General features: G+C 54.9%; 1 protein-coding gene across 2 annotated transcripts; it reads left to right on the top strand.

Annotated features, from left to right (window-relative positions):
* The first annotated feature begins 377 nt into the window (after window positions 1-377).
* Window positions 378-27,153, top strand: Hcn2 (hyperpolarization activated cyclic nucleotide gated potassium and sodium channel 2). 2 transcript variants are annotated; one of them, XM_042697244.1, is made up of 9 exons: window positions 378-518; window positions 549-1,003; window positions 11,513-11,936; window positions 14,438-14,599; window positions 16,063-16,281; window positions 18,586-18,732; window positions 24,631-24,871; window positions 25,312-25,476; window positions 26,438-27,153. In XM_042697244.1, the coding sequence occupies exons 1-9, from the start codon at window positions 378-380 to the stop codon at window positions 27,151-27,153; spliced, it is 2,670 nt and encodes an 889-aa protein (XP_042553178.1). The 2 variants fall into 2 exon arrangements, with proteins under 2 accessions (XP_042553178.1, XP_042553177.1); XM_042697243.1 differs by having other exon boundaries at window positions 378-1,003.
* Window positions 27,154-27,583: the final 430 nt, after the last annotated feature.

The raw sequence follows: 27,583 nt of genomic DNA, 5'->3' as shown, positions 1-27,583 counted from the left end.
TCCCCAGCGCCGCGCGCACAGGCCCGGCCCGAAGGCTGGGCTTGGTGACCTTGGACGCGTCCTTCCACCTCTCGGGCCTCAGTTTCCCCTGTTGAAGCAGGCCTGCGCGCGCCTCCCGGGCCTAGGGCCTCCTGACCTTGGGCCGTCCGCTGCGCCGCGACTCAGTTTCCCCTGCGCGGCCCAGGCGGACGGGGGGGGGGGGCCTGCGGGTGGGAGGGGGCGCGGGTGGAGGCGGGGCTCTTGCCCCCGCCCCTCCCCCGCCGCCGAGACTCCGCCCCCCGTGGCTCCGCCCCGCCCCCGCCTTCCCCCCCCCCCCTCGGGCTCGGCCGGCGGCGGCGGCGGCGGCTCCGCTCCGCACTGCCCGGCGCCGCCTCGCCATGGACGCGCGCGGGGGCGGCGGGCGGCCCGGGGAGAGCCCGGGCGCGACCCCCGCGCCGGGGCCGCCGCCGCCGCCCGCGCCCTCTCAACCTCAACCGCCGCCCCCGCCACCCCCCGCGCCGCCCCCGAACCCCGCGCCCGCGCCCCCCCAGCAGCCGCCACGGGTCGAGGCGGCGCCCCCCGAAGCGGCGGACGAGGGCGGCCCGCGCGCCCGGCTCCGGAGCCGGGACAGCTCGTGCGGACGCCCGGGCACACCCGGCGCGGCGAGCGCAGCCAAGGGCAGCCCGAATGGCGAGTGCGGGCGCGGCGAGCCGCAGTGCAGCCCCGCGGGCCCCGAGGGCCCGGCCCGGGGCCCCAAGGTGTCGTTCTCGTGCCGCGGGGCGGCCTCGGGGCCCGCGGCGGCCGCGGGGCCGGCGGATGAGGCGGGCAGCGAGGAGGCGGGCCCGGCCGGGGAGCCGCGCGGCAGCCAGGCCAGCTTCATGCAGCGCCAGTTCGGCGCGCTCCTGCAGCCCGGCGTCAACAAGTTCTCGCTGCGGATGTTCGGCAGCCAGAAGGCGGTGGAGCGCGAGCAGGAGCGCGTGAAGTCGGCGGGGGCCTGGATCATCCACCCGTACAGCGACTTCAGGTACCGCCTCCGGGAGGGGCGGCCGCCGCGCCACGGGGGCCCCCCGGGCGAGCCGGTGCGCGGGGGGCCGTCCTTGGAGAGCGCCCGGGAGGGCGGGGCGGGACGGGCGCGTCCGCCTCGGTGACCTCGGCGCCCCCCCCATCGATGACCTGGGGCCCGCTTGGGGGTGACCTGGCAGCGAACGCCCTTGAGGGGGCGACCCTGGGGTCGGGTATCCGGCTCTCTCCCTCCCTTGCGCGGTGACCCCTGCGCGCCCCTTCCCACGAGCCCTGGCACCCTCGGCCCTGGGTTGCGGGCAGGGCGAGGGTCTGATCGCCGGCGGGGGGGCGCGGAGAGGACGAATAGAGGGGAACGTGGGCGCGGGGAGGAGGAAGGAGGAAGGAAGGAAGGGCGCCCGGGAAGGACGCGCCCAGGAGACGCCGGCGGGGAAGGAGTTAAGCGGGCGCGGCGCGCTCCCACGGTCTCCACCTGCACCCCGGGGCACGGCGCGTCCCGGGTCCGCAGGCCTCGGGAGCGGGGTGACCCAGCGCCCCGCCGCGCGTGCGAGGTCGGCGCCCCCGCCCCCACCCTCCCCGGGGCCGCGTCTCCTGGGAGCCGCTGCGCGCGGCTGCCGGGCGTCAGGGGTGTGTGCACGGCAGTGATGGGGGGGCCCCCGGAGCCGGGGGGAGGAGCCTAGGCTCAGGTGGAGAAGCTTGGGGTCGGTCGGCGCAGGACGCGCGGCCGGGGTGTGTTTGCGATGGGTGGCCAGAGAGGGTGGACGGTGCGTGTCGCCGTGGCAGGCCGCGCGCGCGCGCGCGTGTGAACATGACCGTGTAACCAGCGGGTGGGCGGGGGAGGAGACGAGGGTGCGGAGGGGGGGAGTGTGCCGGCGGGTGCATCTGGGGAGGCGTGTCCCCGCGGAGAGGTGTTTCTGGTGGGCCTCTAGGGTACACGTGTCGGAGTGCCGTGCACGCATGCATGGGTGTGCACCGCGGGTAGAGGGGTGCGCTGTGGCCAGGGCATGAGGGAGTGCTCCTGGTGGGGTGAAGTGTAGACAGGACTCAACCCAGCCAGCCTGGCACGAGCTTTCAGCACCAGGGACAGCGCCAGGCCCCGGGAGCCTCCGGGATGTTCCATCTCCTCCCCTCTGCTCTCTCCTCTCTTTCCCCTTAGTCTCCTTTTTACTCCTGGAAGGTTGTGGGAGAGCCCTTTCCCTGCCACCGCCATCAGTCCGATGCTAGGCAGCTGAAGGGCCCAAGGAGACAGGAGAATTGTAGCCCTGACCACTAAGACTCGGTTTCAGGGAAGGCCTGAAGTTGGGGGATCCCAGAGGTTGTTTCTAGATCCTCCCAGCTGTCCCATCGAGGGTTCGGCTCTCTATTCTGTGTGTCTGCTGTGAAGCTGGACAAAGCGGTCTGGCTCCACTGTGAGGGAAGTCCTAGTGCGAGTTGGCCAGGCATGGACACCAGGGGCATGGGCATGGACTCTGGGTCCCTGATCTTTCCAGCATTACCTGTGCCTCTAGATGACAAACAAGTCCGCAGGCATTGTGGCTGGCATCAGGAGGCCCTGGGGCTTCTCTTTGGCTGCAGTATGTGGCGTGGGTGGGGGGCAGGCAGGTGGGCTGGTGGAGGCTGGGTATATGGGGGCAAGGGAGGCTGGCAGAATTGGACTCCTTTGCTTGGGGATCTGGGGTAGGTCATTGCCTACCTATGCAGAAGCTCACAGACCACTGTGGGGGTCAATTAGGGTCTCAGTGAGGCAGGAAGGTTGTACAATGTGGGGGTGAGCAGGTGAAAAAGGGAGAGCATGGAGTCATGGAGATTAAATTTCAAAGCTGCCACACTGGCCTCACAACCTCCCATTGATGATGCCATTTCTAGAACTTTCTGACCCAGGATGGAGAGAGACATCTCAGGCAGAACACCAGAGTGGGTGCTTCACCCGGGCTGTTGGGGGTATAAGTGGTTTTTTGGTTTTGGTGTGTGTGCCTTGTTTTTGTTTTTGTTTTTGTGCCAGTACTGAGGCTTGAACTCAGAATCCATACACTGTCTCTAAGCCTTTTCTATTTAAGACTACACTCTACCACTTGATCTACACCTCCACTTCTAGCTTTTTTCAGTGGTTAATTAAAAAAGAGGTCTCATAGACTTTGCTGCCCAGGCTGGCATTAAGCTCTAGATCTGAAGCTCTCAGCCTCCTGAGAAGTTAGGAACACAGGTGTGAGCCAATCGCCTGGCTTCTGAGGTTCATTCTTACCATCGCTGGACATGTCCACTTCTTGCGGGAGCTCCTCAGGCCTGTGGGTAGCACAGACCTGGGGATCAGCATGGGGAAGCCCTGGGAAGTTGTGTCATCTCCCTTGGAGAAGTGAGTGGGAGGGCTTGGGGGGGGGGGGGACTTCTTAGGTTCAGAGCCTTAGCATGCTAAGGCATACCTTGAGTAGGAGCAGGTAACAGCAAGGAAGGAAGAGATCCACCCTGGCTGAGGGAGATACCTGTGGATACTCATTCATTGTTGTTTTTCCTGTATGTGTGTGTGTGTGTGTGTGTGTGTGTGTGTGTGTGTGTGTCTGTGTGTCTGTGTGTCTGTGTCCCAGGGCTTAAACTCAGGGCCTGGATGCTGTCCTTGAGTTTTTTGTTTTGTTTTTTAACTCAAGGCTATGCTCTACCATTTGAGCCATAGCTCCACTTCTGGCTTTTTTTTGGAGGGGGGTAATTGGAGATAAGAGTCATGAACTTTCCTGCCCAAGCTGGCTTCAAACTGAGATCCTCAGATCTCAGCCTCCTGAGTAGCTGGATTATAGGCATGAGCTACCGGTGCCCAGTGTTGATATCCATTCTGACTCTGTCTCATCCGCTGGGGTGAGCTGGAAGCTGACAGGGATGGGGACTGACTCCCAGATGGCCAGCAGATCATTGTGGCCAGGCTGGGTACTTCTCACTGTACAAATCCCTGGATGATGAACTTATGTATCAGGGCATCATCCGGTGGAGATGCCTGGGAAGGGTGAGGATCTCCTGCTGGAGTCAAGGGTCATTCCTTAGGAGACTGGAGTGGGGACCTCTCTCTGCTTAGGAAGGAGGCCTTGGGGGGGGGGGTCTATAGGAGTCAGGGTCATAAAGGCCAAGGCCCAGGGATCCTCTGAGGTTTCTACAGCCCAAAGCACCAACTTCGGCATCCCAGGTGAGAGCCCCCCCCCCCCCCCAAGGACCCAAGACACATTTCTTCTTTTGCTTTTTTTTCTTTTCTTTCTCTCTCTCTCTCTTTTTTTTTTTTTTTTTTTTTGGTCAATCCTGGGGCTTGAACACAGGGCCTGGGTGCTGTCCCTGAACTTTTGTGCTCAAGGCTAGTGCTCTACCACTTGAGCCACAGTGCCACTTCTGACATTTTTGGAAATCCATGGAGATAAGACCTCCCTGACCGGGCTGGCTTCGAACTGTGGTTCTCAGATCTCAGCATCCTGAGTAGCTGGGATTACAGGCGTGAGCCACCAGTACCTACCCCAAGAGACACTATACAGAACCCCTTCCTCAGCCACCCTCTACTGAGCTTCATCCCTTGTCAACACACTCTGTGATTCAGGCACAGTGGAGCCTTTTGCCCGCCTTTGTGCACACCTCCCTACTTCCACCCTTCATCTCTTCCCTGCTCCTTTGGCCTCTGAGGAAGCCCCATGGCAGGTGCAGGGCCTTTGCCTGTGCTCTTCCCTCCCCCATACCATGTCTATCTTCAGTGCTGTCCCTGTCAGCGGCTTTCCTGTCAGTTTGGGCCACAGTACCCTGCCTGGAGGGTCTTTTGCACCGTTACATCCCATGAATCTCTGTGGTTGTGGTCTCTCATTTTCTCTGTCCTGTGGGTGCCAGGGACAGGTTGCCCTGTTTGTTTGGGCCCTGGTGTGTGCCTGGCACACACTCAGCCCTGTCTTGAGGACACTCAGAATCTGGCTGGCTTCTGTCCCCCCCCCCCCCCCCCCCCCGTTCCTAATCCCTGACACCTGCCTCAAATAGACGAAACTCCCACATGCCAGCTCAGGCCTGATCCTCTGTGCGAGCCTCGCCCTTAATCCCTGACCTCTAGCCTCTAATCCCGGGGATTTGCCTTGATCTGTGATCCCTGCACGGCCTCCCCACCAACCTTGCCACTAGGAATGTGGTGGCCCTTGCCTGTCCTCCCATCCCTGACCTCTGGCGTCCAGGACTCAGCAGCCAGGCCTCCCTGCTCCAGTTAGCGCTGAGACCCTTTAGCAGAGCCCCTCCTCCCTCCCTCCCCCTCCATGGTTTGAAGAGGAACCAGGAGCATTGTGTGTGACCTCGGCGGTTCAACTCCCTCCGTGTCCTCATCTGTAACCAGGTGACCTCCCTGGATCAAGAGCTCTGCAAGGGGAACGGGGGACCTGTAACTCCCAAGCTCCAGCCCACCCTCTGCTTGAATGGGTTCAAATCCTGCTATAATCCTAGCTGCTGAGGAGGCTGAGATCTGAGGATCACCATTGGAAACCTTGAGCAAAAAAGCTCAAGGACAGCACCCAGGCCCAGAGTTCAAGCAGCAAGACCTGCGCAAAAATCAATCAATCAGTTTCCCCATCTGAGCTGAGAGAATGGCGTGCAGTGTCAAAGATACTATGAGTTCCACTTCTGCCCAGGGCCCTACTGAGTTGGAGATCCATAGGCTGAGAATGATCTTCCTAGGTGACTGTGGCTTCCTCACTCTGAGTCTCTATGCCCTTTGAGAGTTGTGTGGGGACACTGCCAAGTCCTAGTCATCCACCTCTATATTACTTCTGTGTGTGTGTGTGTGTGTGTGTGTGTGTTGCAGTGTGTGTATGCCAGTAATGGGGTCTGAACTCATAGTTCTAGGCCCTCTTCCCTTTTTCCCATAAGAAGAACACTCTCCACAGCCCCACATCTAGATTTTTTGCTGGTTAGCTGGAGGTAGGAAGTGTCTTTTTGGATTTGTCTGCGTGGTCTGGCTTCAAACCTCAGTCCTCAGATCTCAACCTCCTGAGTAGCTGAGGTTACAGGCATGAGCCACTAACAACTGGCCTTGCCCTTGGGTTTTTTGTTTGTTTTTGTCAGACGTAGGGCTTGAACTCTGGGCCTGGGCGCTGTCCCTCAGCTCTTCAGCTCAAAGCAAGCACTCTACCACTTGAGCCACAGCGCCACTTCCAGTTTTCTGGTGATTCATTGGAGATCAGAGTCTCACGGACTTTCCACCCAGGTTGGCGTTGAACCATGATCCTCAGATCTCAGCTTCCTGAGTAGCTAGGATTACAGGCATGAGCACCGGTACCCAGTGCCCTTGGGTTTTTAAGACAAGGGCTTGTAGTGTAGCTCAGGCAGACTGGAAGCTCACAGTTCTCCAGCTTCTTCCTCTCCACTGCTAGGCACAGCTTATTAGACAGGAGTTTTTAAACACAGATTTAATTGTAGCTTCTCTTAATCTTACTGAAAACAACCTGCCCACCTCCCCGTGGCAGAGGAGGGGTTTGGGTCAACACTGGGGTACAACCAAAAAGGCCCTGGAGACTGTAAGGTATGACATGAGCCAGTCCGTTGGTCTCTGCAGTAGCAGGTGCAAAGGGACTGAGAGGTGGGCTGGGCAAAGCACCAAGGCACAGAGACAATGAACTGTACAGCCCAGGAGAGGAGGAGCGGGGTGAGTGTACACATCGCTGTCTGGGGACAGGCAGGGTGCTGGTAGGTACCCTGGGGCCACTTCTGCCCCTGGCTTCAGTGTCCTATGACTAAGCACTCATGTCACCCCCTTTTTTGTGACTTTCCATTGAGATCAAGCTGGTTGGCAAGAACAGAGGGGCTTAGGCAGAAAGTGGGGTGCAGGACTTAAACAGAGGCCTTTCCTCTGGTTTCCAGGCCCCTTGGCCTTTTGGTTTGTTGGTTTTGGTTTTCGGTGGTGGTCCTAGGGTTTGAACTCAGGGCCTCTGCTTTGCTGGGCAGCTGCTGTTCTACGTAAGCCATGCCTCCAGCCTTTGGTTGCTCTTTCTTGTTTGTTTTGGCTCATTTCTTATACTCCAAAGGGAGGGCAGGCCTTGGTCCAGAGAGGGTAAAGTAGAGATTAAGAGCCATCCAGTGGATTCTGGGAGCTGGTATGGGGGTGAGACAGCTCAGTCCTGTCAGCGCTGGGGTCCTGGGGGTCACTGGGCCGTCACTGCCCCACACCAGACCTGAGCCAGCCAGTCTGTCCACATGCAGGCAGAGGAAGCTCTGGGATTTTGAACAATGATTTAGTTGTGTGTGTGTGTGTGTGTGTGTGTGTGTGTGTGTGTGTGTGTATATACCAGTCCTGAGGCTTGAACTCGGGGCCTAGATACTGTCCCTGAGTTTGTTTGCTCAGAGGTATTGCTCTATCACTTGAGCCACAGCTTTACTTCTGGATTTTTTTTGGAGGGCCGTGGGTAAGTCAATTGGAGGTAAGAGTCTTCACAGACTTTTCTGCCTCAGCTGACTCTGAACTGTGATCCTGAGATCTCAGCCTCCTGAGTAGCTAGGATGACAGGTGTGAGCCATCTGTGCCTGGCTGAGTAATCATTCAATTTTGACCCTGAAGTTTGGGGGACCCCTCTCAGTTCTCTTGAGATCTTATCTCCCACCTGGATGAGTTTGTGGGGATATCCATTGGGCCTGGCTGCCTCTTCACCACAGCCAAGAGCCCCCACGTCTTCACCAAGAAGTTTGCACCCCATGAAGGCTGAAGGAAGAAGAGGAGACTGAGGTTCCTAGGGGCTGGAGGAGCTCGGTCCAAGGTCACTCCTGAAGTGAGCAGGTGCCAGCTGGGCCTGGCTTATACCACCGGGACTGGAGGGATTGGATCCCATCCAGCCCTTGGCCCTGTCAGACACAGCTGCCACGAACATCCCAGTACAAATCACTTTAAAACAATTTTTTTTCTCCGCTTTGGACAATTTCCTTGAGATCAATTCCCCGAAGTGGCACGCTGTGGCCGGAGGCGTGGTGTTAGTAGCTGTGCCCTGTCCAGCAGAAAGAGCCAATTTGCAGCTGCTGGGAGGCGCCCTGTCCTCAAATACTTCCTTCTTACTCATTTGAGTTGATTTGGGCAGATCCCTCAGCCTGACTCCTCTTGAGGAAAATGGCAGGAGCTGGGCCCCAGGACAAACCCACCCACCCATCTGGTAGGGACAAGACTTTAAGATCACTGAGAGGGCATATCTGGAGTGGGAGAATTTAAGGACCAAAAATTTGGTTCTTTGATGTACAGGGGAGTTACAGTTACATAAGTCAGGTAAAGGGTACATTCCTTTTTGGACAATGTCACCCCTTCCCTTGCTCTCTCCCAGTTTTTCCCTCCCATCCCCACATACAAGTTGGATAGTTGATTTTCAATTATAGTGTTTAGTGAGAGATAGATAGATAGATAGATAGATAGATAGATAGATAGATAGATAGATAGATAGAGATATGTGTGTATATGTGTGTGTGTGTGTGTGTGTGTGTAATTTTTTGGTGCCAGTCTTGGGGCTTGAACTCAGGGCCTGGGTGCTGTCCCTAAGTTGTTTTTTTTTAACTTTTTTTTTGGCCAGTCCTGGGACTTGAACTCAGGGCCTGAGCACTGTCCCTGAACACTCTACCACTTTCCAGCTTTTTCTGTGTATGTAGTACTGAGGAATCAAATCCAGGGCTTCATGAATGCTAGGTAGGCACTCTACCACTAAGCCACATTCCCAGTCCAGTCCTTAAGTTTTGTTGCTCAAAGCTAGCTCTCTACCACTTGAGGCACAGCTCCACTTCCAGCTTTTTGGTGCTTAATTGAATAGTCTCATGGACTTTCTTGCCTGGGCTGGCTTCGAACCATAATCCTCAGATCTCAGCCTCCTGAGTAGCTAAGGATTAAAGGTGTGAGCCACTGGCACCCAGCAGAAACTATAAGTATTTTTTTTTCTTCTTTCTTTTTTGTCAGTTGTGGACCTTGAACTCAGAGCCTGGGTGCTGTCCCTGAGCCTTGTCGATGAAAGCTAGCACTCTATCACTTTGAGCCACAGCCCCACTTCCAGTTTTCTGGTGGTTAACTGGAGATGAGAGTCTCATAGACTTTTTTGCCCAGGCTGACTGTCCTCAGATCTCAAGCCTCCCGAGTGCTAAGCTTATAGGCGTGAGCCACAAGAACCCGACTGAGACTATATATTTTTATTTATTTTTTTTTTTTTTGCTGGTACTGGGGCTTGAACTCAGGGCCTGGGTACTGTCCCTGAGCCTCTCTGTGCTCACGGCTGGTGCTCTGCCACTTAAGCCACAGTGCCACTTTTGGCTTTTTCTGAGTCGTTTATTGGAGATAAGGATCTCATGGACTTTCTTGCCTGGGCTGGGTTTGAACTGCAATCCTCAGACCTCAGTCTCCTGAGTAGCTAGGATTACAGGCATTAAGTCACTGGCACCTGGCTAAGACTCTATATTTTTAGTACTTTTTTTCCCACTGTCTTTAAATAGTTTATGTAGTATAGGCTGTCCTTGTACTTCAAGTGCCAGGCTTACAGATGTGTGCCAACATAGCTGGTTGCTTTATTTATTTGTTTGTTTGTTGCTGGCACTGGGGCTTGAATTCAGTGCCTGGGCGCTCATGGCTCATTTATTTCATTTTTATTTTTATAGTGCTGAAGATAGAACCAGAGCCTCTTCATGTTAAGTTAGCGCTCACCATTAAGCCACATCCCAGCTAGCCTCAGTGCTTGAAATTTGAGACTTTCCTTTGCCTATATCTACAGGAGGTAGGGGGTTTAGGATTAGACCTTTTTTTGGTGGGGGGGTGCCAGGCCTGGAGCTTGAATTCAGGCAAGGCCTTCCCACTATCTGGAGCTTTTTTTTCCCTCTACCACTTAAGCCAGCTCCACTTCTGGGTTTTTGGTTCCTGCCCAAGATGCTTTGAACTGCAATTCTTAGATCTCAGCCTCCTGAATAGCTAGGATCATAGGCACGAGCCATTTGGCACCAGGCTAAGAGCTTTTTTTTTTTTTTTTTTTTAATGTTATAACTAATTCATGTCTCATAAAATTTTCCACTTTGCCATTTTACCGTGTATAGCCCAGTGGCACTAAGTACATTAGCATTATTGTGCAATTATCACAATTGGCTTTATTGTGCAATTATTACCATCCATCTCCAGAACATTCCATCATCCAAAAGGAAGCTTGTCCCCATGAGCAGTCACCCAGTCCCTAGTTCCCATAAATCCTTCCTGTCTGTGGACAGCACTGAACGCCCTGTCTTCAAGGTCCTTCCATGCTGTAGATGGGGAGGAGCCCCTTCTGTTCATAGCTGTGTGATGCCCCAGTGTAGATGCCCATTCGTCCATCAGTAGACACTGGCTGTCTCTGCCTCCTGGCTCCTGCGAGCCACCTGTTGTGTATATGGGGGCGCAGATTTGTCATGCTTGGCCTCATTCTCAAACACTGTCTGCTGGTCCTGCAGTATGCTGCATTTAACGTTTTGAGGAACCTTCAGTTGTCCCCTAGGGAGGTTTTACTTGCATTTTCTCGATAACTGAGGGCTGAGCATCTATCCATGTGGCCTTTGTCCCTGTGGGGAGATGGCTCATTCACAGCCAGGTGCCTGCCCATCAATAGCCATCCCTGGGTGGATGGCCCACTTCTGCTGGTGCTTCCCAGGAGGAATTTGGGAATTGACTTGGGAGGTGGATCTGCCTGGGTGTGCTTGAGCGTGGAAGTAACCTGTCATCACTTTTGAGTTTACTTATTATATTAAATGTCCAAACAGTTGCCAAGTTGTGAACCGTTCTTCCCAGCCTTCATTGGTCATTCTGTGCCAGCACAGGCCCCGCCTGTCTGCCTGGTCTTCCTCTCTGTCCTCCATGGACACTTTCTCTCTTGTTCTTTGCCCTTTTCCTTTCTATTTTTTCTTTTTGCTTTTGGTGCCACCAGTACTGGGGCTTGAACCCAGGGCCTGGTTATAATCCCTCAGCTTTTTGTCTCAAGGCTGGTGCTCTACCACTTGAGCCACACCTCCCCAGCCACAGCATCTTTGCTTCTCTGTCTGTGTCTCTGTCTCTCGCTCTCTCTCTCTCTCTCTCGTCCCCTCTTTCCTTCCCTCCTCTCTCTTTTGCCAGTCCTGGGGCTTGAACTCTGGGCCTTGGACCTATCCCTAGGCTCCTTTCCCTTAAGGCCAGCACTCTACCACTTGAGCCACAGTGCCACTTCCAGCTTTTTCTGTAATTAATTGGAGACAAGAGTTTCAAAGAGTCAGTGGGGATGACAGGCATGCACCACCAAGCCTAGCCATTGGCTGAGATGGAGTCTCATGAACTACTTTTCTTCCCTTTGAGCTGGTATTTCATCTATTTTTGAGCAACTGTGAAGTCCCTTTGCAACTGTGAGGAAAGGTCAAGAGTCAGCCAGAGAGAGGAAGATGGGCTTGCAATGGGGGGCGGGAGTTGTTGGAGGCCCCAAAACAGCGGGTCCTTCTTGGGAAAGGCAGTAGGGCAGAGATCACGGCCTGAGCCAAGGTCAGGCGGTGAGAACCAGCCTCCCTTTCTTTCCCTCAGGTTCTATTGGGACTTCACCATGCTGCTGTTCATGGTGGGGAACCTTATCATCATCCCTGTGGGCATCACCTTTTTCAAGGACGAGACCACTGCCCCGTGGATCGTGTTCAACGTGGTCTCGGACACCTTCTTCCTCATGGACCTGGTGCTGAACTTCCGCACGGGCATCGTGATTGAGGACAACACCGAGATCATCCTGGACCCAGAGAAGATCAAGAAGAAATACCTGCGCACGTGGTTCGTAGTGGACTTTGTGTCGTCCATACCCGTGGATTACATCTTCCTCATCGTGGAGAAAGGCATCGACTCCGAGGTCTACAAGACGGCGCGTGCTCTGCGCATCGTTCGCTTCACCAAGATCCTCAGCCTCCTGCGGCTGCTGCGCCTGTCCAGGCTCATCCGCTACATCCACCAGTGGGAGGAGGTGAAGGCGGGGCGGGGCCGTAAGTGGGCGGGGAGTCGTGGATGGGCGGGGCCTTCCAGGCTCATCCGCTACATCCACCAGTGGGAGGAGGTGAAGGGGGCGGGGCCGTAAGTGGGCGGGGAGTCGTGGATGGGCGGGGCCTTCCAGGCTCATCTGCTACATCCACCAGTGGGAGGAGGTGAAGGAGGGGCGGGACTGTAAGTGGGCGGAGACTTGTGGGTGGGCGTGGCCTTGGGGCCTATACAGTTTCCTCTGCTGCATTCACCAGTGGGAGGAGGTAAGGACAGGGAGGGATAGGGCCTCGAGTGTGGGCAGGGCTTCTTGGGGGCGGGAAGGAGTGGTGGAGTAGCAGGTAGGCAGGGACTTAAGTGGTGGTGTCTCCTGGGAGCCTGTCAAGGCTCATCCGCTACATCCACCAGTTGGAGAAGGTGAGGGGCAGGAACTATGGAATTTCAAATGTGGGCCAAGCCTCTGGTTATGGAGACTGCGGGGGTTGGGTAGGGGCTACAAAGGCTCAAGATTGGGCACTAAGCAGTTGGCAAGGTTGCATGGTAGGGGAGGCCCTGAGTTAGGGAAAGTATTCAGGGTCTGAGAGATCATAGGGTGTGATTTTGGGTTCAAAAGTCAGGTTGAGTCTAGTGGTTGTGTTTCACACCTGTAATCATAGCTTCTCAAGAGAGGGAGAAGGACTGGGAAGGTGGCAAAGTGCTTGCCTTGCATGCATGAGGCCCTGAGTTCGATTCCTCAGCACCACATAAGCGAAAAAACCAGAAGTGGGGCTGTGGCTTGAGTGGTAGAGCACTTGCCTTGAGCTGAAGAGCTGAGGGACAGCACCCAGGCCCAGAGTTCAAGCCCCACGACCAACCAGAAAAAAAAAAGAGAGAGAGAGAGAGGGTGAGATCTGCAAAGCCAGCCTAGGGAGGGAAAGTTCCTGAGACTCTTATCTCCGAAAAGCCAGAAGTGGAGTTATTGCTTCAAGAAGTAGAGCACTAGCCTTCAAGTTTGTTTTTGTTTTTTTTGGTCAGTCCTGGAGCTTGAACTCCTGAGCTCACTGTTCCTGCTAGCTCAAGGCTAGCACTCTACCACTTGAATCACAGTGCTACTTCTGGCTTTTTCTGTGATTAATTGGAGGTAAGAGCCTCATGGACTTGCCTGCCTGGGTTGGCTTTGAACCACCATTCTCAGCCCAGCCTCCTAAGGAACTAGGATTACAGATGTGAGCTACCAGCACCTAGTGACTTGAGCTTAAAAAAAAAAAAAATTCAGGGGGGCCTGGGATGGTGGCTCAGGGGTAGAGTGCTTGCCTAGCATGCATGAGGCCCTGGGTTCGATTCCTCAGCACCACATAAACAAAAAGGCTGTAAGTGGCACTGTGGCTCAAGTGGTAGAGTGCTAGCCTTGAGCTGAAGAGCTCAGGGAAAACACCCAGGCCTAGAATTTAAGCCCCATGACTGGCAAAAAAAAAAAAAAAATATATATATATATATATATATATATATATATATATATATATATATATATATCAGGGAAGCCGGGCATGGATGGCTCACACCTGTAATCCTAGCTACTCAGGAGGCTGAGAACTGAGGATTGCGGTTCAAAGCCAGCCCGGGCAGGAAAAGCCGAGAAACTCTTTATCTCCAATAAACCACCAGGAAACCAGAAGTGGCACTGTGGCTCAAATGGTAGAGCGCTAGACTTGAGCTGCGCTGAAGAGCTCAGGGACAGCTCAGATTCAAGCCCCATGACCCACAAAAAGAAAAAAAAAAATCTCAGGGAGGGGCTGGGAATGTGGCTTAATGGTAGAGTGCTTGCCTGGCATGCACTAACGCTAACCCTGACTCTGACCCTAAACCTGGGTTCATTTTCTCAGTACCACATAAACAGAAAAAACCTGAAGTTGTGCTGTTCAGGTGGTAGAGCACTAGCCTTGAGCACAGAGAGGCTCAGAGACAGAGCCCAGGTCCTGAGTTCAAGCCCCAGGACTGGCAAAAAATAAAATACAAAAAAAGCTTAGGGACAGCTCGTAAGCTCCAAGTACAAACCCCAAGATTGGCGTGTGCACACGTGTGCACGCACACACACACAGACAAACATACACACACACAGATTTAAGCCAGACTCTGGTTGTTCATGTCTGTAATCCTAGCTACTCCAGAGGCTTATATCTGAGGACTACAGTCCAAGCCAGCCCAAGTAGGAAAGTTTATTAGGCCCTTATTGATGCTAGCCTTGAGCTACAACACTCAGGGACAGAACTCAGGCCCCTGAGTTCATCCAATGCAAGCCACTGGACTGGGAGAATTTTAAAAAGAGAGAGAGAAAATTTAGGGGTCCCTGGTGAGAGCCAGAATTGGAGGGGTTGGAGGAGATTTGGGGGTTTTTCCCTGGAGTGGTGAGTACAAGGCCTCTGGGTCAGGGACACATCTCAGGGCTAGGGGAGAAGTCCCTGGGACAGAAGACACGAGTCTGGGACCCTCACAACAGTCCTCTCCCAACAGATCTTCCACATGACCTATGACCTGGCAAGCGCAGTAATGCGCATCTGCAACCTCATCAGCATGATGCTGCTGCTGTGCCACTGGGATGGCTGCCTGCAGTTCCTGGTGCCCATGCTGCAGGACTTTCCCAGTGACTGCTGGGTATCCATCAACAAGATGGTGGTAAGCCCCTCTCCATAAGGCCCCGCCCCAGACAGGCTCCTCCCCTACTCAGGCCCCGCCCCTTACTTCTGTGCCCCATTAGGTCCCCTGTGGCCATCATCTCTCATCCAGAGACCTGCTGGGTGCTGCTCTCCTGTTGGCTCTCCTTTTACCTTTACACACATTTATGGAAAAGAAAATGCTCATTGAACCCCGTGTCAAGGCTTTTAATCCTAGCTACTTAGGAGGCTGAGATCTGAGGATCGTGGTTCAAAGCCAGCCCCAGCAGAAAAGTTTACGAGACTCTGACATCCAATTAACCAGAAAGAAAGAAAAAAAAGCCAAAAGTGGAGCTGTGGCTCAAGTGGTAGAATTCCAGCACTTGAGCAAGTGAAAAAGCTAAAGCCGGGCCAGCAGTTTAAGCCCCAGTACTGGCACAAAGAAAGGTGTGGGGCGGGGGACACTGGTGGCTCATGCTTATAATCCTAGCTACTCAGGAGACTGAGATCTGAAGATGGCGGTTCACAGCCAGCCTGGGCAGGAATGCCAGAGACTCTTTTCACCAATTAACCACAAGAAAACTGGACATAGAACTGTGGCTCAAAGTTGGTAGAGCACTAGCCTTGGGCCAAAAGAGCTCAGGGACATGGCCTAGGCTCTGAGTTCAAACGCCATGACTGACAGAAAAAGCTGAGGAGGGTTATGGGGTGAGATGGAGAATGCTCATCCAGCCTAACTTAAATGTGAAAGTGGACCCAGGATCCATAAGAAGTAACAAACACACTTGATACTTCCCGGCCTTGTGATTTTGGGTTCAAAAAGACTGTAGGTAGTGAAGTCTGGGTAGCACAGAGCAAGCCTTTTTCCCACCCTGGGGCCAGGGGCACATGCCGGGGTCTTCTTGCTTTGGTGGGGACACAGCAGGAGAAGGCAGGCATAGGTGGAGGTCAGGCAATGTGCAGGACAAGCCCACAGGCCCCTCCCCAGCGCCTGGCACAGCTGCCCTGGCTGAGAGGCCCATTGTTCAGCTGCTGTCCACACAAGCGGTTCCACTTCCTGGAGCAGCCCAGTTACCCCCCTCCCCCACCTCAGGGTCAGCTGAGGATACTGGGGAGTGGGGAGCCTGCGGACCTACAGGACCTCCCATCTCCCCACTGCCCCTCAGGCATGATTCGTGGGTCCTAGCTGCTCTGTCTCCAAAGCCTCTCTCTGGAACTTCATGTCCTCTTGACCTCTCAGATGCTCTGGCCGGATCCCAGCTCCTATGGGGGCTCAGGGTCCCCAGGAGAGCAGTGGAGGATGCCGTGAGACTGCTGTGTCCATGACCCGCGCAGCACACATGTCCTCTTCCTGCGTGTGATTCTCTCATTACCTCCGGCCCCTGAGAGCTCACGGCCGCGCTCCTTTAGGAAGGCAGGAGGGCAGGGATCAGGGGGGCTCCTGACGGCTGTGCCCCCCCCAAACCATCACCCCTGGCTTTGCAGAACCACTCGTGGAGCGAGCTGTACTCCTTTGCGCTCTTCAAGGCCATGAGCCACATGCTGTGCATCGGGTACGGGCGGCAGGCGCCCGAGAGCATGACGGACATCTGGCTCACCATGCTCAGTATGATCGTGGGCGCCACCTGCTACGCCATGTTCATCGGCCACGCCACGGCGCTCATCCAGTCGTTGGATTCCTCGCGGCGCCAGTACCAGGAGAAGGTCTGTGGGGAGAGTCAGCCCTGACTCCAGGGATCTGGGGAGATGGGGTATGCGGAGGAAAGTAGGGCCCAGAGTCTGATGGGGAGAGATAGCCCTGACCTCCTTCAGTTTAAGGTTAGGGGCTCCTGTCTGCCCTGTGTCCACCTGGATATCTGTGGGGCCCCTGGATCGTGACTTCATTGTTCATAGCATGCCTCAGTTTCCCCTCTGGGGATGACACTGTGCATGGCCCCTCCAGAGGCCACTCTATCTGTCCTGCCTGGGTGGTTGCCCTCGCTGAGAGTTGCCCCTAAACATCCCCCCTCCCCTGCAGTGCCAGCCTGGACGCCGGGTTAGCTGGGCCCCGTGCCAGGCGCCGGCTGTCCGGAAGTCACAGCCTCGCACCCAAACATGAGCTGGTGCTGCCACCCGCCTGCGCGTCACGGGTTCCGCTGAGCTCAGGGCAGCTGGGGCTGGGCCGGGTGGGGCGGATATGGGGCTGGGACACCCCTGGGGTGTCATCCTGGGGACAGCAGGGCCTGGCACCCACACCCCCAGCCCTGCTTGGGAGGGGCTGACTGAGGGTTTCTGGAAAGAGTATCTGAAGGGAGCCAGGCCAGGCAGGGTAGGGCTTTGGATAGGATAGGGCCACTGTGCTGGGTACTGAGCCTGGGCCTCCCTCCGCAGGAGGCCTGGTCTAGTCTGGTAGACACTATGCTCAGGGCTGCTAGACAGGGCTCAGCATGGTTAATTTAGATTTCTCAAAAAAGCTATGTCTTAGCCTCTCCCCCAGACATTGTCTGGGTGTCCTCACATGGGACACTTTTGTCGTGTGTCTACATTATCTTCAATACCAGGATTTCACCTGGTATCTGAGCCAATTTAAATATGTGAGAATTGCTACTTAGGCTAGGTGCCAGTGGCTCACACCTAAAATTCTAACTACTTCACTGAAATCTGGAAGATTGAGGTTCAAGGGTCAGCTGGGGCAGAAAAGACTAGGAGAGTCCATTTCTAAAACAACTAGCAAAACAATAACAACAACAACAAAAAACAAGCAAACAAAAAACCCAAAGCTGGAAGCATAGCTGAAGTAGTTAGAGCACCAGCTGAGCTAACAAACCTGTGAGTACAAAGCGCTCAAGTTTAAATCTCAATACTGACAGAAAACATATTTGCTATTTAGAATATTACTATTGCTAATACAGACTATCAAGATTTAATTTCACTGATGAATTGTTACTTTAAAGATATTGAGGGGCTGGGAAGGTGGCTCAGTGGTAGAGTGCTTGCCTCACATGCATGAGGCCCTGGGTTCGATTCCTCAGCACCACATAAGCAGAAAAAGCCGGAAGCAGCACAGTGGCTCAAATAGTAGAGCACTAGCCTTGAGCTGAAGAGCGAAGGGACAGCGCCCAGGCCCCACAACTGACCAAAAAAAAAAAAGAAAAAAAAAGATATTGAGCCAGGTACTGATGGCCAACTTTTGTGATTCTAGCTACCTAGGAGGTTGAGATCTGAGGATCAAGGTTCAAAGCCAGGCTGGGCCGGAAAGTCTGTGAGACTCTTATTTCCAATGAACTAGCAAAAAGTTGGAAGTGGGGGAATGGCAGAAAAACCCAAGTCACAGCATAGGGCCCTGAGTTCAAATCCTAGCACTGGCCCAAAAGAGAAGGGAAAGAGGGAAGAAGAAAGGGAGGGAGGGAGAGGGAGGGGGGGAAAGGAACCACTTAAGCCCCCTGTGGCTCACACTTATAATCCTAGCTACTCAGGAGGCTGAGATCTTCAACAATCGTGGTTCAAAGCCAGCCCCAGTAGAAAAGTCCATGAGACTCTTACCTCCAGTTAACCATTAAAAATCCGGAACTTGTGCTGGGCACTGGTGGCTCACACCTGTAATCCTAGCTACTCAGGAGGCTGAGATCTGAGGATCGCGTTTCAAAGCCAGCCTGGGCAGGAGAGACCGTGAGACTCCTATCTCCAATAAACCACCAGAAAACCAGAAGTGACACTGTAGCTCAAGTGGTAGAGTGCTCGCCTTGAGCTGAAGAGCTGAGGGACAGCGCTCAGGCCGAGTTCAAGCCCCATGACCGACAAAAAAAAAAATCTGGAACTGAAGGTATGGCTCAAGTGGTAGAGTGCCAGTCTTGAGCAAAAGAAGCTCAGGGACGGTGCCCAGGCTCTGAGTTTAAGCCCCACAACCAACCAAAACAACACAACACTGTGTATTCAGTGCTGTTGCTAGGTCAGCAGCCCCCTGGGTCAGGCAGCTGGGGTTGCTTCTCGCCGCTGGCTGCTGACCCCTCCTCATTCCTCTCGCTACAGTACAAGCAAGTGGAGCAGTATATGTCCTTCCACAAGCTGCCTGCCGACTTCCGCCAGAAGATCCACGACTACTATGAACACCGCTACCAGGGCAAAATGTTTGACGAGGACAGTATCCTGGGCGAGCTAAATGCGCCCCTGCGGGAGGTAAGGCCAGTGTGGCAGTGGGGGCCCAGCCTGGCGGTGCCCGCTTCCCCTCCATGAGCCTTGTCCCCACACACACCCCACAAGCATACCTGCTCCCTCCCCAGACTTTCTGGGGTCCACATGCTGGACAGAAGTGAGCAGAGCAAGAAGGCTTTGGTGGATCACACCTGTAATCCTAGCTGCTCAAGAGACTGAGATCTGAGGATTGAGGTTCCAAGCCAGCTTGGGCAAGAAAGTCTGTGTGTGGGGTGGGGGTGGGGGGTAGATGTGGATGGGTGGGTACATGGGCCAGTCCTGGAGCTTGATCTCAGGGTCTAGGCACTGTCCCTGAGCTTTTTTTGGTCAAGGTTAGCACTCTACCACTTCTATTTATGTGGTACTGAGGAATTGAACCCAGGGCTTCATGCATGCTTGGCAAGCACTCTACCACTAAGCCACATTCCCAGTCCCTGAGACTCTTATCTCCAATTAACCACCAGGAAACTGGAAGTAGAGCTGTGGTTCCAGTGGTAGAGCACTAGCCTTGAGCTAAACAGAAAGCTCAGGACCAAAAAACAAAAACAAAAGCTCTGAGTTCAAGTCCCACTACCAACTGAAAAAAAACAAGAAAGTGAGCAGAGCAGCCAGCTTGGCCCCTCCTGGCTGCAGCCCCTGGGCAGCAGGGAGCCCTGAGTCGGCTCTATGGCCTCAGACCCCAGCTCTGCCCTTGCCAGGGCTCCGGGGAGAGCCTTCCAGCCCCTCCCTGGGGGTCTGTCTTAGTCTCTGACTCTGCTGGTCATTGAGAGAGGAAGCCTCTTCCCTTCCCCAAGATCACCAAGCTTCCTCCCAAATAATGTCAAGTCGTAGCTACTGGGGGTCAGATTGCAGTATCTGTGTGTGTGTGTGTGTGTGTGTGTGTGTGTGTGTGTGTGTGTGTTGCTTCCAAGAGGTCACTGGAGCCCGACTTGAGCCCCCACCCTGACGGTGAGGTCAGAGACTGCAAAGAACTCTGGGTCAGGCAGGGCAAAGATGAGAGGTGACATCTAGGCCCCAGATGGAGGGGTGCGCGGTGAGGGCAGGAGCCTGGGGAGCCAGGGCAGTGCCTGAGGAAGCGGGGTACCCTCAGGAGGCAGGCTGCACTGTGGTGAGCCGCCTTGGAAACTCTCCCTGGGGTTCCACTCCCCGTGTTCTCACTTGTGCCGCTTCCGTATTAGACTCAGAGACCACAAAACGCATTAAGTTCACTGGATGTTACTTGGAGCTGTGTAACCATCATTAACTCTCTAATTCCAGAAGGTTCACAAGTAGCCCAAAGGAAGCCAGTACCAGCAATCACTAATTAATCATCGGGCCACCTAATTAATCATCCAGATGTTTATACAGTCCCAAAGTTGGGTCTACAAATCCACCTGTCTTCAGAAAGGCCCATCTTCTCCCTCCTGTCCACCTGTTTCCTACAGCCAGATTCTTCTAGATCCTTCCATTTCCTTTCCCCCTTCCTTCTTTTTTTCCTTTTTTCCCTTCCCTTTCCCTCCCTCCCTCTTTCCTTCCTTCTTTTCCTCCTTCATTTTTTTTCATTTCTCCCCCCTCCTTTTTTTTTTTTTTTTTGCTAGTCCTGGGGCTTGACCTCTGGGCCTGGGCGCTGTCCCTGAGCTTCTTTTGTTCAAGGTGAGCACTCTACCACTTGAGTTACAATGCTGCTTCTGGCTTTTTTGAATAGTTTATTGGAGATAAGACTCTCATGGAGTTTCTTACTCAGGCTGGCTTTGAACCTGAACCGTGATACTCAGATCTCAGCCTCCTGAGTAGCTAGGATTACATACATGTTACATATATGGGTGAACCACCAGTGCCCAGCTTTTTCTTTTTTCTTTTTTTTTGAGACAGGGTTGGTGTTCATAGCCCAGGCTGGCCTTGAAACTCATGATCTTTAGAACTTGTGTGTCTCTTTAATTTGTGGCAAAGCATTTATAGACAGCTGCAAACAGTAAGTCTTCTTTTGCAATCCAGAACTCAATGGTACATGTAAGAAGGAATATGATTCCCACAAGAGTTGGCAATGTGGGAGCTTGTTAACTCACCCAGCTTGGCTCTTGAGAATAAAGTTGATATAAAAGGTTAAAAAAAAAAAAAAAACCCTCTCATGATCCCCCTGCCTCAGCTTCCTGAGTGCTGGGATTACAGATGTAAGGACCATGCCTGGCTGCATTTTACTTTCTGAGAACTGTTCTTTTCTTCGTGCTCTACAGAGCTTCTGATCTTATTCTGTTTTTAGAAATCCTTTGTATATGGAGGGCATCGGCCCTCGGCGATGCAGACCTCATCCTGATGGCCACATGTACTGTAACATAGCCTCTGTTACTTTTGCTGTGCTGAGAGGCCCCCCCTCCCACCCCCCCACACTCTGTCAGTCCTAGGGTTTGAACTCAGTGCCTGGGTGCCATCCCTGAGCTCTTTCGTTCAAGGCTGGTGCTCTACCACTTGCGCCACAGCACCACTTCTGACTTTTTTGGTGCTTAATTGGAGATAAGAGTCTCAGAGTTTTTTCTGAGGCTGGCTTTGAACCTCCATCCTCAGATCTCAGTCTCCTGAGTAGATCCGACAGGTATAAGCCACTGGTGCCTGGCTCAGAGTTTTTTTTTTGTTGTTGTTTTTGTGAAAATACTGTGCAGAGGGGTTACAATTACATGAACAAAGTAATAAGTACATTTCTTTTTTTGTTGGTTGTGGGCCTTGAACTCTGGGCCTGGGTGCTGTCCCTCAGCTCTTTAGTTCAAGGCTAGCACTCAATCACTTGAGCTACAGCACCACTTCTAGTTTTCTAGTGGTTTATTGGAGATAAGAGTTTCACAGACTTTCCTGCCTGGGCTGGCTTTGAACCTTGATCCTCAGATCTCAGCCTCCTGAGTAGCTAGGATTACAGGCGTGAGCCACCAGCACCCGGCTTTTTATCAAGCATTGTTGCCTCCTCCTTTGTTTTTCCCCTATCTCTGCCCTCCCATCTCCATGACTACACTCCCCTCAGAGTCTTAATACCAGGTCCAGCAGGTGCTTATTGTACACAATTGGTGTGGGAATGCTTGATTTATATAGGAAGTGTTCTAGATGTGCTTGTTGTAGAGTTCAGGAGCTACTTTCTAGCTGGGATCCTATGGGTCACACCTGTAATCCTAGCTAGTCAGGAGGCCGAGATCTGAAAATCAAAGTTTGAAGCCAGCCCAGGTGGACAAATCCAAGAGTCGTGATCACCTCCAGCAGAGGTCTCACCTCTCAGCTACCAGCAGAGAGCCAGAAGGGTCAGTGTGGCTCAAGTGGTAGAGCACCAGTCTTGAGCTGAGGCCTTGAGTACACACATGCACGCACACATGCGCATTCGTATACACACACACACACACACAATTCTGTGTGTGGACTTCCTGCTTCCTCCTCAGGCCTGTCTGCTTGCAGTACCAACCCCCCAGTGAGTCATGCCCCGCCTCCCTGCCACCCTCAGGGTTCCTGCTGTGATTTGCTCTTCCGTTCTGCTCAATGACCTTGAACAGCTGCAGTGTTTTCACTGGGATTATGTCAATTTTGTGAGGGACAGGAGTGGTGGTCCCCAGAAAGGTGAGGTGTCTGAGGACCCATGTGGTTGGGCCTCCTTTTTTCTTTCAGGCTGGTACTAGGGCTTAAATTCAGGGCCTGGGCACTGTCCTCAGCTTTTGTGCTCAAGGATAGTGCTCTACTATTTGAGCCACAGCACCACTTCTGGCTTTTTTGGTGGTTAATTGGAGATAAGAGTCTCATAGACTTTTTTGCCTGGGATGGCTTCAAACTATGATTCTGAGATCTCAGCCTCCTGAGTAGCTAGGATTTGAGGTACGAGCTGCCGGCTCCTAGCTCCTTAGGTTTTTCTGCTGGGGTGAGTGCATACTATCACTATTTTCTCTTTAGTGGTTTTTATATATAAATCTGTCCTTTTGTTTTAAGGTAAGATTTTAATCTTTATTGAAATATGTCTTGCCAGGCACTGGTGGCTCATGCCCGTAATCCCAGCTACTCCAGAGGCTGAGATCTGAAGGTCACAGTTTTGACAGCAGCCTGGGTAGAAAAATCTGTTTCTCATTTTCAATTAACCACCAAAAAGCCAGAGCTTTGGCTGTGGCTCAAGTGGTAGAGCACCAGCTTTGAGAGAAAAAGACAAGAGCTTCAGGCCCTGAATTCAAGCCCCCGTACTGCCACCAAGAAAAAATAATGCTGACTGGGAACATGGCTTAGTGGTAGAATGCTTGCCTAGCATGCATGAAGCCCTGGATTCCATTCCTCAGTACCACATAAACAGAAAAAGCTGGAAGTTGTTCTATGGCTCAAGTGGTAGAATGCTAGCCTTGAACAAAAGCTCAGGAGCAGTGCCCAGGCCATAAGTTCAAGCCCCAGGACTGGCAAAAAACTACTACTACTGTGTTAAACAGAAAAACGGCCATATCACAGATGCACACCTGAGCAATGTTCCACAGCATGAGTGGGTACCCTGTGGAGCCCACTCATCTAGTATGGGGCTGGGGTGCAGCTCAGAGGGGAATACTGTTCAGCTTGTGAGAGGTCCTGGACATTGTTCCAGCAAAAACAAGGTAACAAAGCAACCCCCAGCACATCCCATCCTCGGGGCTATGTTGCCAAGAATGATTACTCTAGGTCATTGGAGGTTTTTTTTTTTTGGTTCTGAGGCTTGAATGCAGGGCTTGGGCTCTGCCCCCAATACATTTTTTTTTTTTTTTTTTGGTCAGTCGTGGGGCTTGAACTCTGGGCTTGGACACTGTGTCTGAGCTCTTCAGCTCAAGGCAAACGCTCTACCTCTTGAGCCACAGCACCATATCTGGTTTTCGAGTGGTTTATTGGAGGTAAGAGTCTCACAGACTTTCCTGCCCAGGCTGGCTTTGAACCGTGATCCTCAGATCTCAGCCTCCTGAGTAGCTAGGATTATAGGCGTGAGCCACCGGCGCCCGGCCCCCAATACATTTTTTTTGCTCAAGACTACAATTGTAATATTTGAGCCACATCCATGTCTGGCTTTTTGGTGGTTCATTGGAGACAAGCGTCTCACTGACTTTCTTGCCCAGGCTGGCTTTGAACCACAGTTTTCAGATCTCAGCCTCCTAAATAGCTGGAGCCTGGCTTACATTTGCTCTTGCTTTTGTTTTTGAGACAAGAGTGTTTCGCGCTATCGCCTGGGCTGGCCTCGAATGCTTCAATCCTTCTCTCTTTCTTTTTTTTTGGGGGGGGGGGGTCCGGTTGTGGGGCCTGAACTCTGGGCCTGGGCGCTGTCCCTCAGCTCTTCAGCTCAAGGCTAGCGCTCTACCACTTGAGCCACAGCACCACTTCCAGCTTTTTTTTCCTGCTTATGTGGTGCTGAGGAATCGAACCCAGGGCCTCATACATGCAAGGCAAGCGCTCTACCACTGAGCCACCTTCCCAGCCCTGCTTCAGTCTTTCTACTCCCCAGGTTCTGGGATTGTACACATGTGCACTACCAAGCTCAGCTGGTTGCTTGGCTCTTACCGCATTTTGATTGACAGTGCTAGGGACGAACCGGGTGCCTCTGCTCAGCCCTAAGCTCCACGGAAGCCCTGCACTGAGTTTTATTCCTTTCTCTGCCCCAAGTTCCCTCATGCTCTGATCTCCTTCCATACTGTGGGGTTTCCTACGTGGCCACATTATCTACAGACACTTTCATTTTTCTTTCTCAGCTGTTGGGGCTGTATGGTCAGTGTGCCAAGTGTAAGGACCCGCAGGCCTCCGTCCTGGTTCCTGCCTTTGCTGACCCCACCTGCAGTGTTAGCCTAAGAAAGTAGGGTGCTGGTTGCCTGGGCACCATGCTAAATCTGTGTCACCGAGGAGATGGAAGCCCCAGCTGAGGTCACCCTCTCTCCTGCCCTGCAGGAAATTGTCAACTTCAACTGCCGGAAGCTGGTGGCTTCTATGCCACTATTTGCCAATGCTGATCCCAACTTTGTCACGGCTATGCTGACCAAACTCAAGTTCGAGGTCTTCCAGCCAGGCGACTATATCATCCGAGAGGGCACCATTGGCAAGAAGATGTACTTCATCCAACACGGGGTGGTCAGCGTGCTCACCAAGGGCAACAAGGAGATGAAGCTGTCTGATGGCTCCTACTTTGGTGGTGAGCTCCCCAGGGCGGGGTGGGTGCTCCCCAGGCCGGGGTGGGTGCCCCCCAGGAGGGTGAAACCCAAAAGGTAGGCATGGCCCCACGCAGGACTAGTTCCGAGAAAGCTGCTGAGGCTAGCTGGGTGTGGGGGCTCATGCTTGTAACCCTAGTTCATCAGGAGGCTGAGATCTGAGGATTGTAGTTTGAAGTCAGCCCGGGCAGTAAAGTCCATGAGACTCTTATTTCCAGTGAACTCCCAAAAAGTTGCAAGTGGAGCTGTGGCTCAAGTGGTAGAATGCCAGCCTTGAGCAAAAAAAAGGACAGCACTCAGGCCCTGAGTTCAAGCCCTGGGACTGACATGTGCACACACACACACACACACCACTGGGGTGATTGGCTGGGAGGCCTGGGAAAGGGAGGCAGCAGGTCTGAGCAGGCCACTCTGGGTCATGCAGAGATCTGCCTGCTCACACGGGGCCGACGCACAGCCAGCGTGCGTGCCGACACCTACTGCCGCCTCTACTCACTGAGCGTGGACAACTTCAACGAGGTGCTGGAGGAATACCCCATGATGCGGCGTGCCTTCGAGACCGTGGCCATCGACCGCCTGGACCGCATCGGTGCGTCCTGCGGCCTCCTCAGGAGGGTGGGCGGGTGGGTGGGGGCGCAGCCTCCCCTAAAGATCCCTTCACACTCCAGACAGGCTGTGTTCTGGCTCCATGCAACACCCGTTTCCCCAAGAAAAAGACGATGGGTCCATCACGTTGTTGGCAAATGCTTGTTGAGCACCTGCAGCCCCTGCTGGGTGTCCTATCATAACCAGGTTGTGTGCCAAGAGAGAGGAGGGGCGCAACCCAGAGCACAGGGCGCTGCCAGGATACAAAGGCAGACGCAGGCTACTGGAGTGCTGTCAGCAATCCTACAGGCAGATGCTGAGGGGGGAAAGCGGCCTTCCTGGAGGAGGAAGGCAGGATGGGGCCCCAAGCACAGAGTCAGAGGTAACCAGGAGCACTAGGGCGCCCTAGAAGGTTCTAGGTGCATGTATGCGGGAAGGGGCTGGTCAAGGGCAGCATCCAGAATAGTGGTGCTCTGGCTTGTCAGCCATGTGTGGCATAAGGGACAGGGAGAGGTGGCGCCCCGAGACTTGCTGCTGAAGCAGTGGGGGTGGGGAGGGGCTAGAGGGATAGTATACAGAAAGTGCTCAGCACATGCTTACCTCTGACAGTGCACTGTCTGATCTTTGTTCTGTGTGACCACAGAACCTAAGAGTACAAGCAGGGCCTTATGAGCTAGCTGTACCCATCAGGTGCTCACTACACGGCCGCTACTGGCAGAAGGTGCTCTGTGTGGGCCTGGACACAAACAGTAACCTGACAGCCGCTCTCTGTGGGCAGGAAGAGAGCGCTGCGTGTAGGCTTGGCTATACAGCTCCTAGTTCTGCACAGCAGGTGCTCAGCCTGCACACAGTAGGTGCCCTGGGCCTCAGGTACTCTTCGAAGTTTCCCCACCCCCGCTCCGGGTCCGCACGGGCGACACCGGGCAGTGCCCAGCTGATGCCCTTCCCGTGCCCGCCCTCTGCAGGCAAGAAGAACTCCATCCTGTTGCACAAGGTGCAGCACGATCTCAGCTCGGGCGTGTTCAACAACCAGGAGAACGCCATCATCCAGGAGATCGTCAAGTACGACCGCGAGATGGTGCAGCAGGCCGAGCTGGGCCAGCGCGTCGGCCTCTTCCCGCCGCCGCCCCCGCCGCAGGTCACCTCGGCCATCGCCACCCTGCAGCAGGCGGTGGCCATGAGCTTCTGCCCGCAGGTGGCGCGCCCGCTGGTGGGGCCGCTGGCGCTGGGCTCGCCGCGCCTGCTGCGCCGCGCGCCCCCGGGCCCCGCGCCCCCCGTGCCGTCGCCCGGGCCAGCGCCCGCCGCCAGCCCCCCGGGCGCGCCCGCCAGCCCCCGGGCGCCGCGGACCTCGCCCTACGGCGGCGCCCCCAGCTCGCCGGCGGCGGCCCGCGGGGGCCCCGCGCTCCCGGCTCGGCGCCTGAGCCGCGCCTCGCGCCCGCTGTCCGCCTCGCAGCCCTCGCTGCCCCACGGCGGGGTGCCGGGGCCCGGGCCCGCGTCCTCCGCGCGCCCCGCCAGCAGCTCCACCCCGCGCCTGGGACCGGCGCCCGCCGCCGCCGCCGCAGCCCGGGCCGCCGCGCCCAGCCCGGACCGCAGGGACTCGGCCTCGCCCGGCGCCGCCGCCGCCACGGGCGGCCTCGACCTGCTGGACTCCGCGCGCTCGCGCCTCTCGTCCAACTTGTGACCCTCGCGCCGCCCCGCGGGCCGCCGGGCCGGCCGGGGCCGCCACCAGACCAAAGCCATGCCCCGCGCCCCGGCCGCCCGCCGCGCCAAGCCATAGAGGGACTCGCGGAGCCGGGCGGGCGGCGGCGGCGGCGGCGGGCGGCCCCGCGCCCGGCTGGCCCCCCCCATCGCCCGCGCCCACCCCCATCGCCCTCCCCCCACCGGCGGCCGCGCACGTGGGCGAGGGGCTCGTTCACCTCGGTGCCTCAGGTCCCCGCCGAGGGCAGGGGCGGCGCGGAGCCCCGCCCGCCCGGCCCGAAGGCGCCGCGGAAGGGAGAAGGTTTCTGATTTAAGTGCAATACTCGGCCGGCCGGCCCCCGCTGTCCCCGCCGCGCTCACGCAATAACCGCCCGGCCCCGTCCACGCGCCCGGCCCGGCACTCGGGGCCGGGC

The sequence above is a fragment of the Dipodomys spectabilis genome, unplaced genomic scaffold (assembly GCF_019054845.1).
Source record: "Dipodomys spectabilis isolate Male_0828 unplaced genomic scaffold, ASM1905484v1 ptg000215l, whole genome shotgun sequence".
Classification (NCBI taxonomy): domain Eukaryota; kingdom Metazoa; phylum Chordata; class Mammalia; order Rodentia; family Heteromyidae; genus Dipodomys; species Dipodomys spectabilis.
The sequence above is the reverse complement of the archived record's forward strand: the minus strand, read 5'-3'. Positions and strand labels throughout refer to the sequence as shown.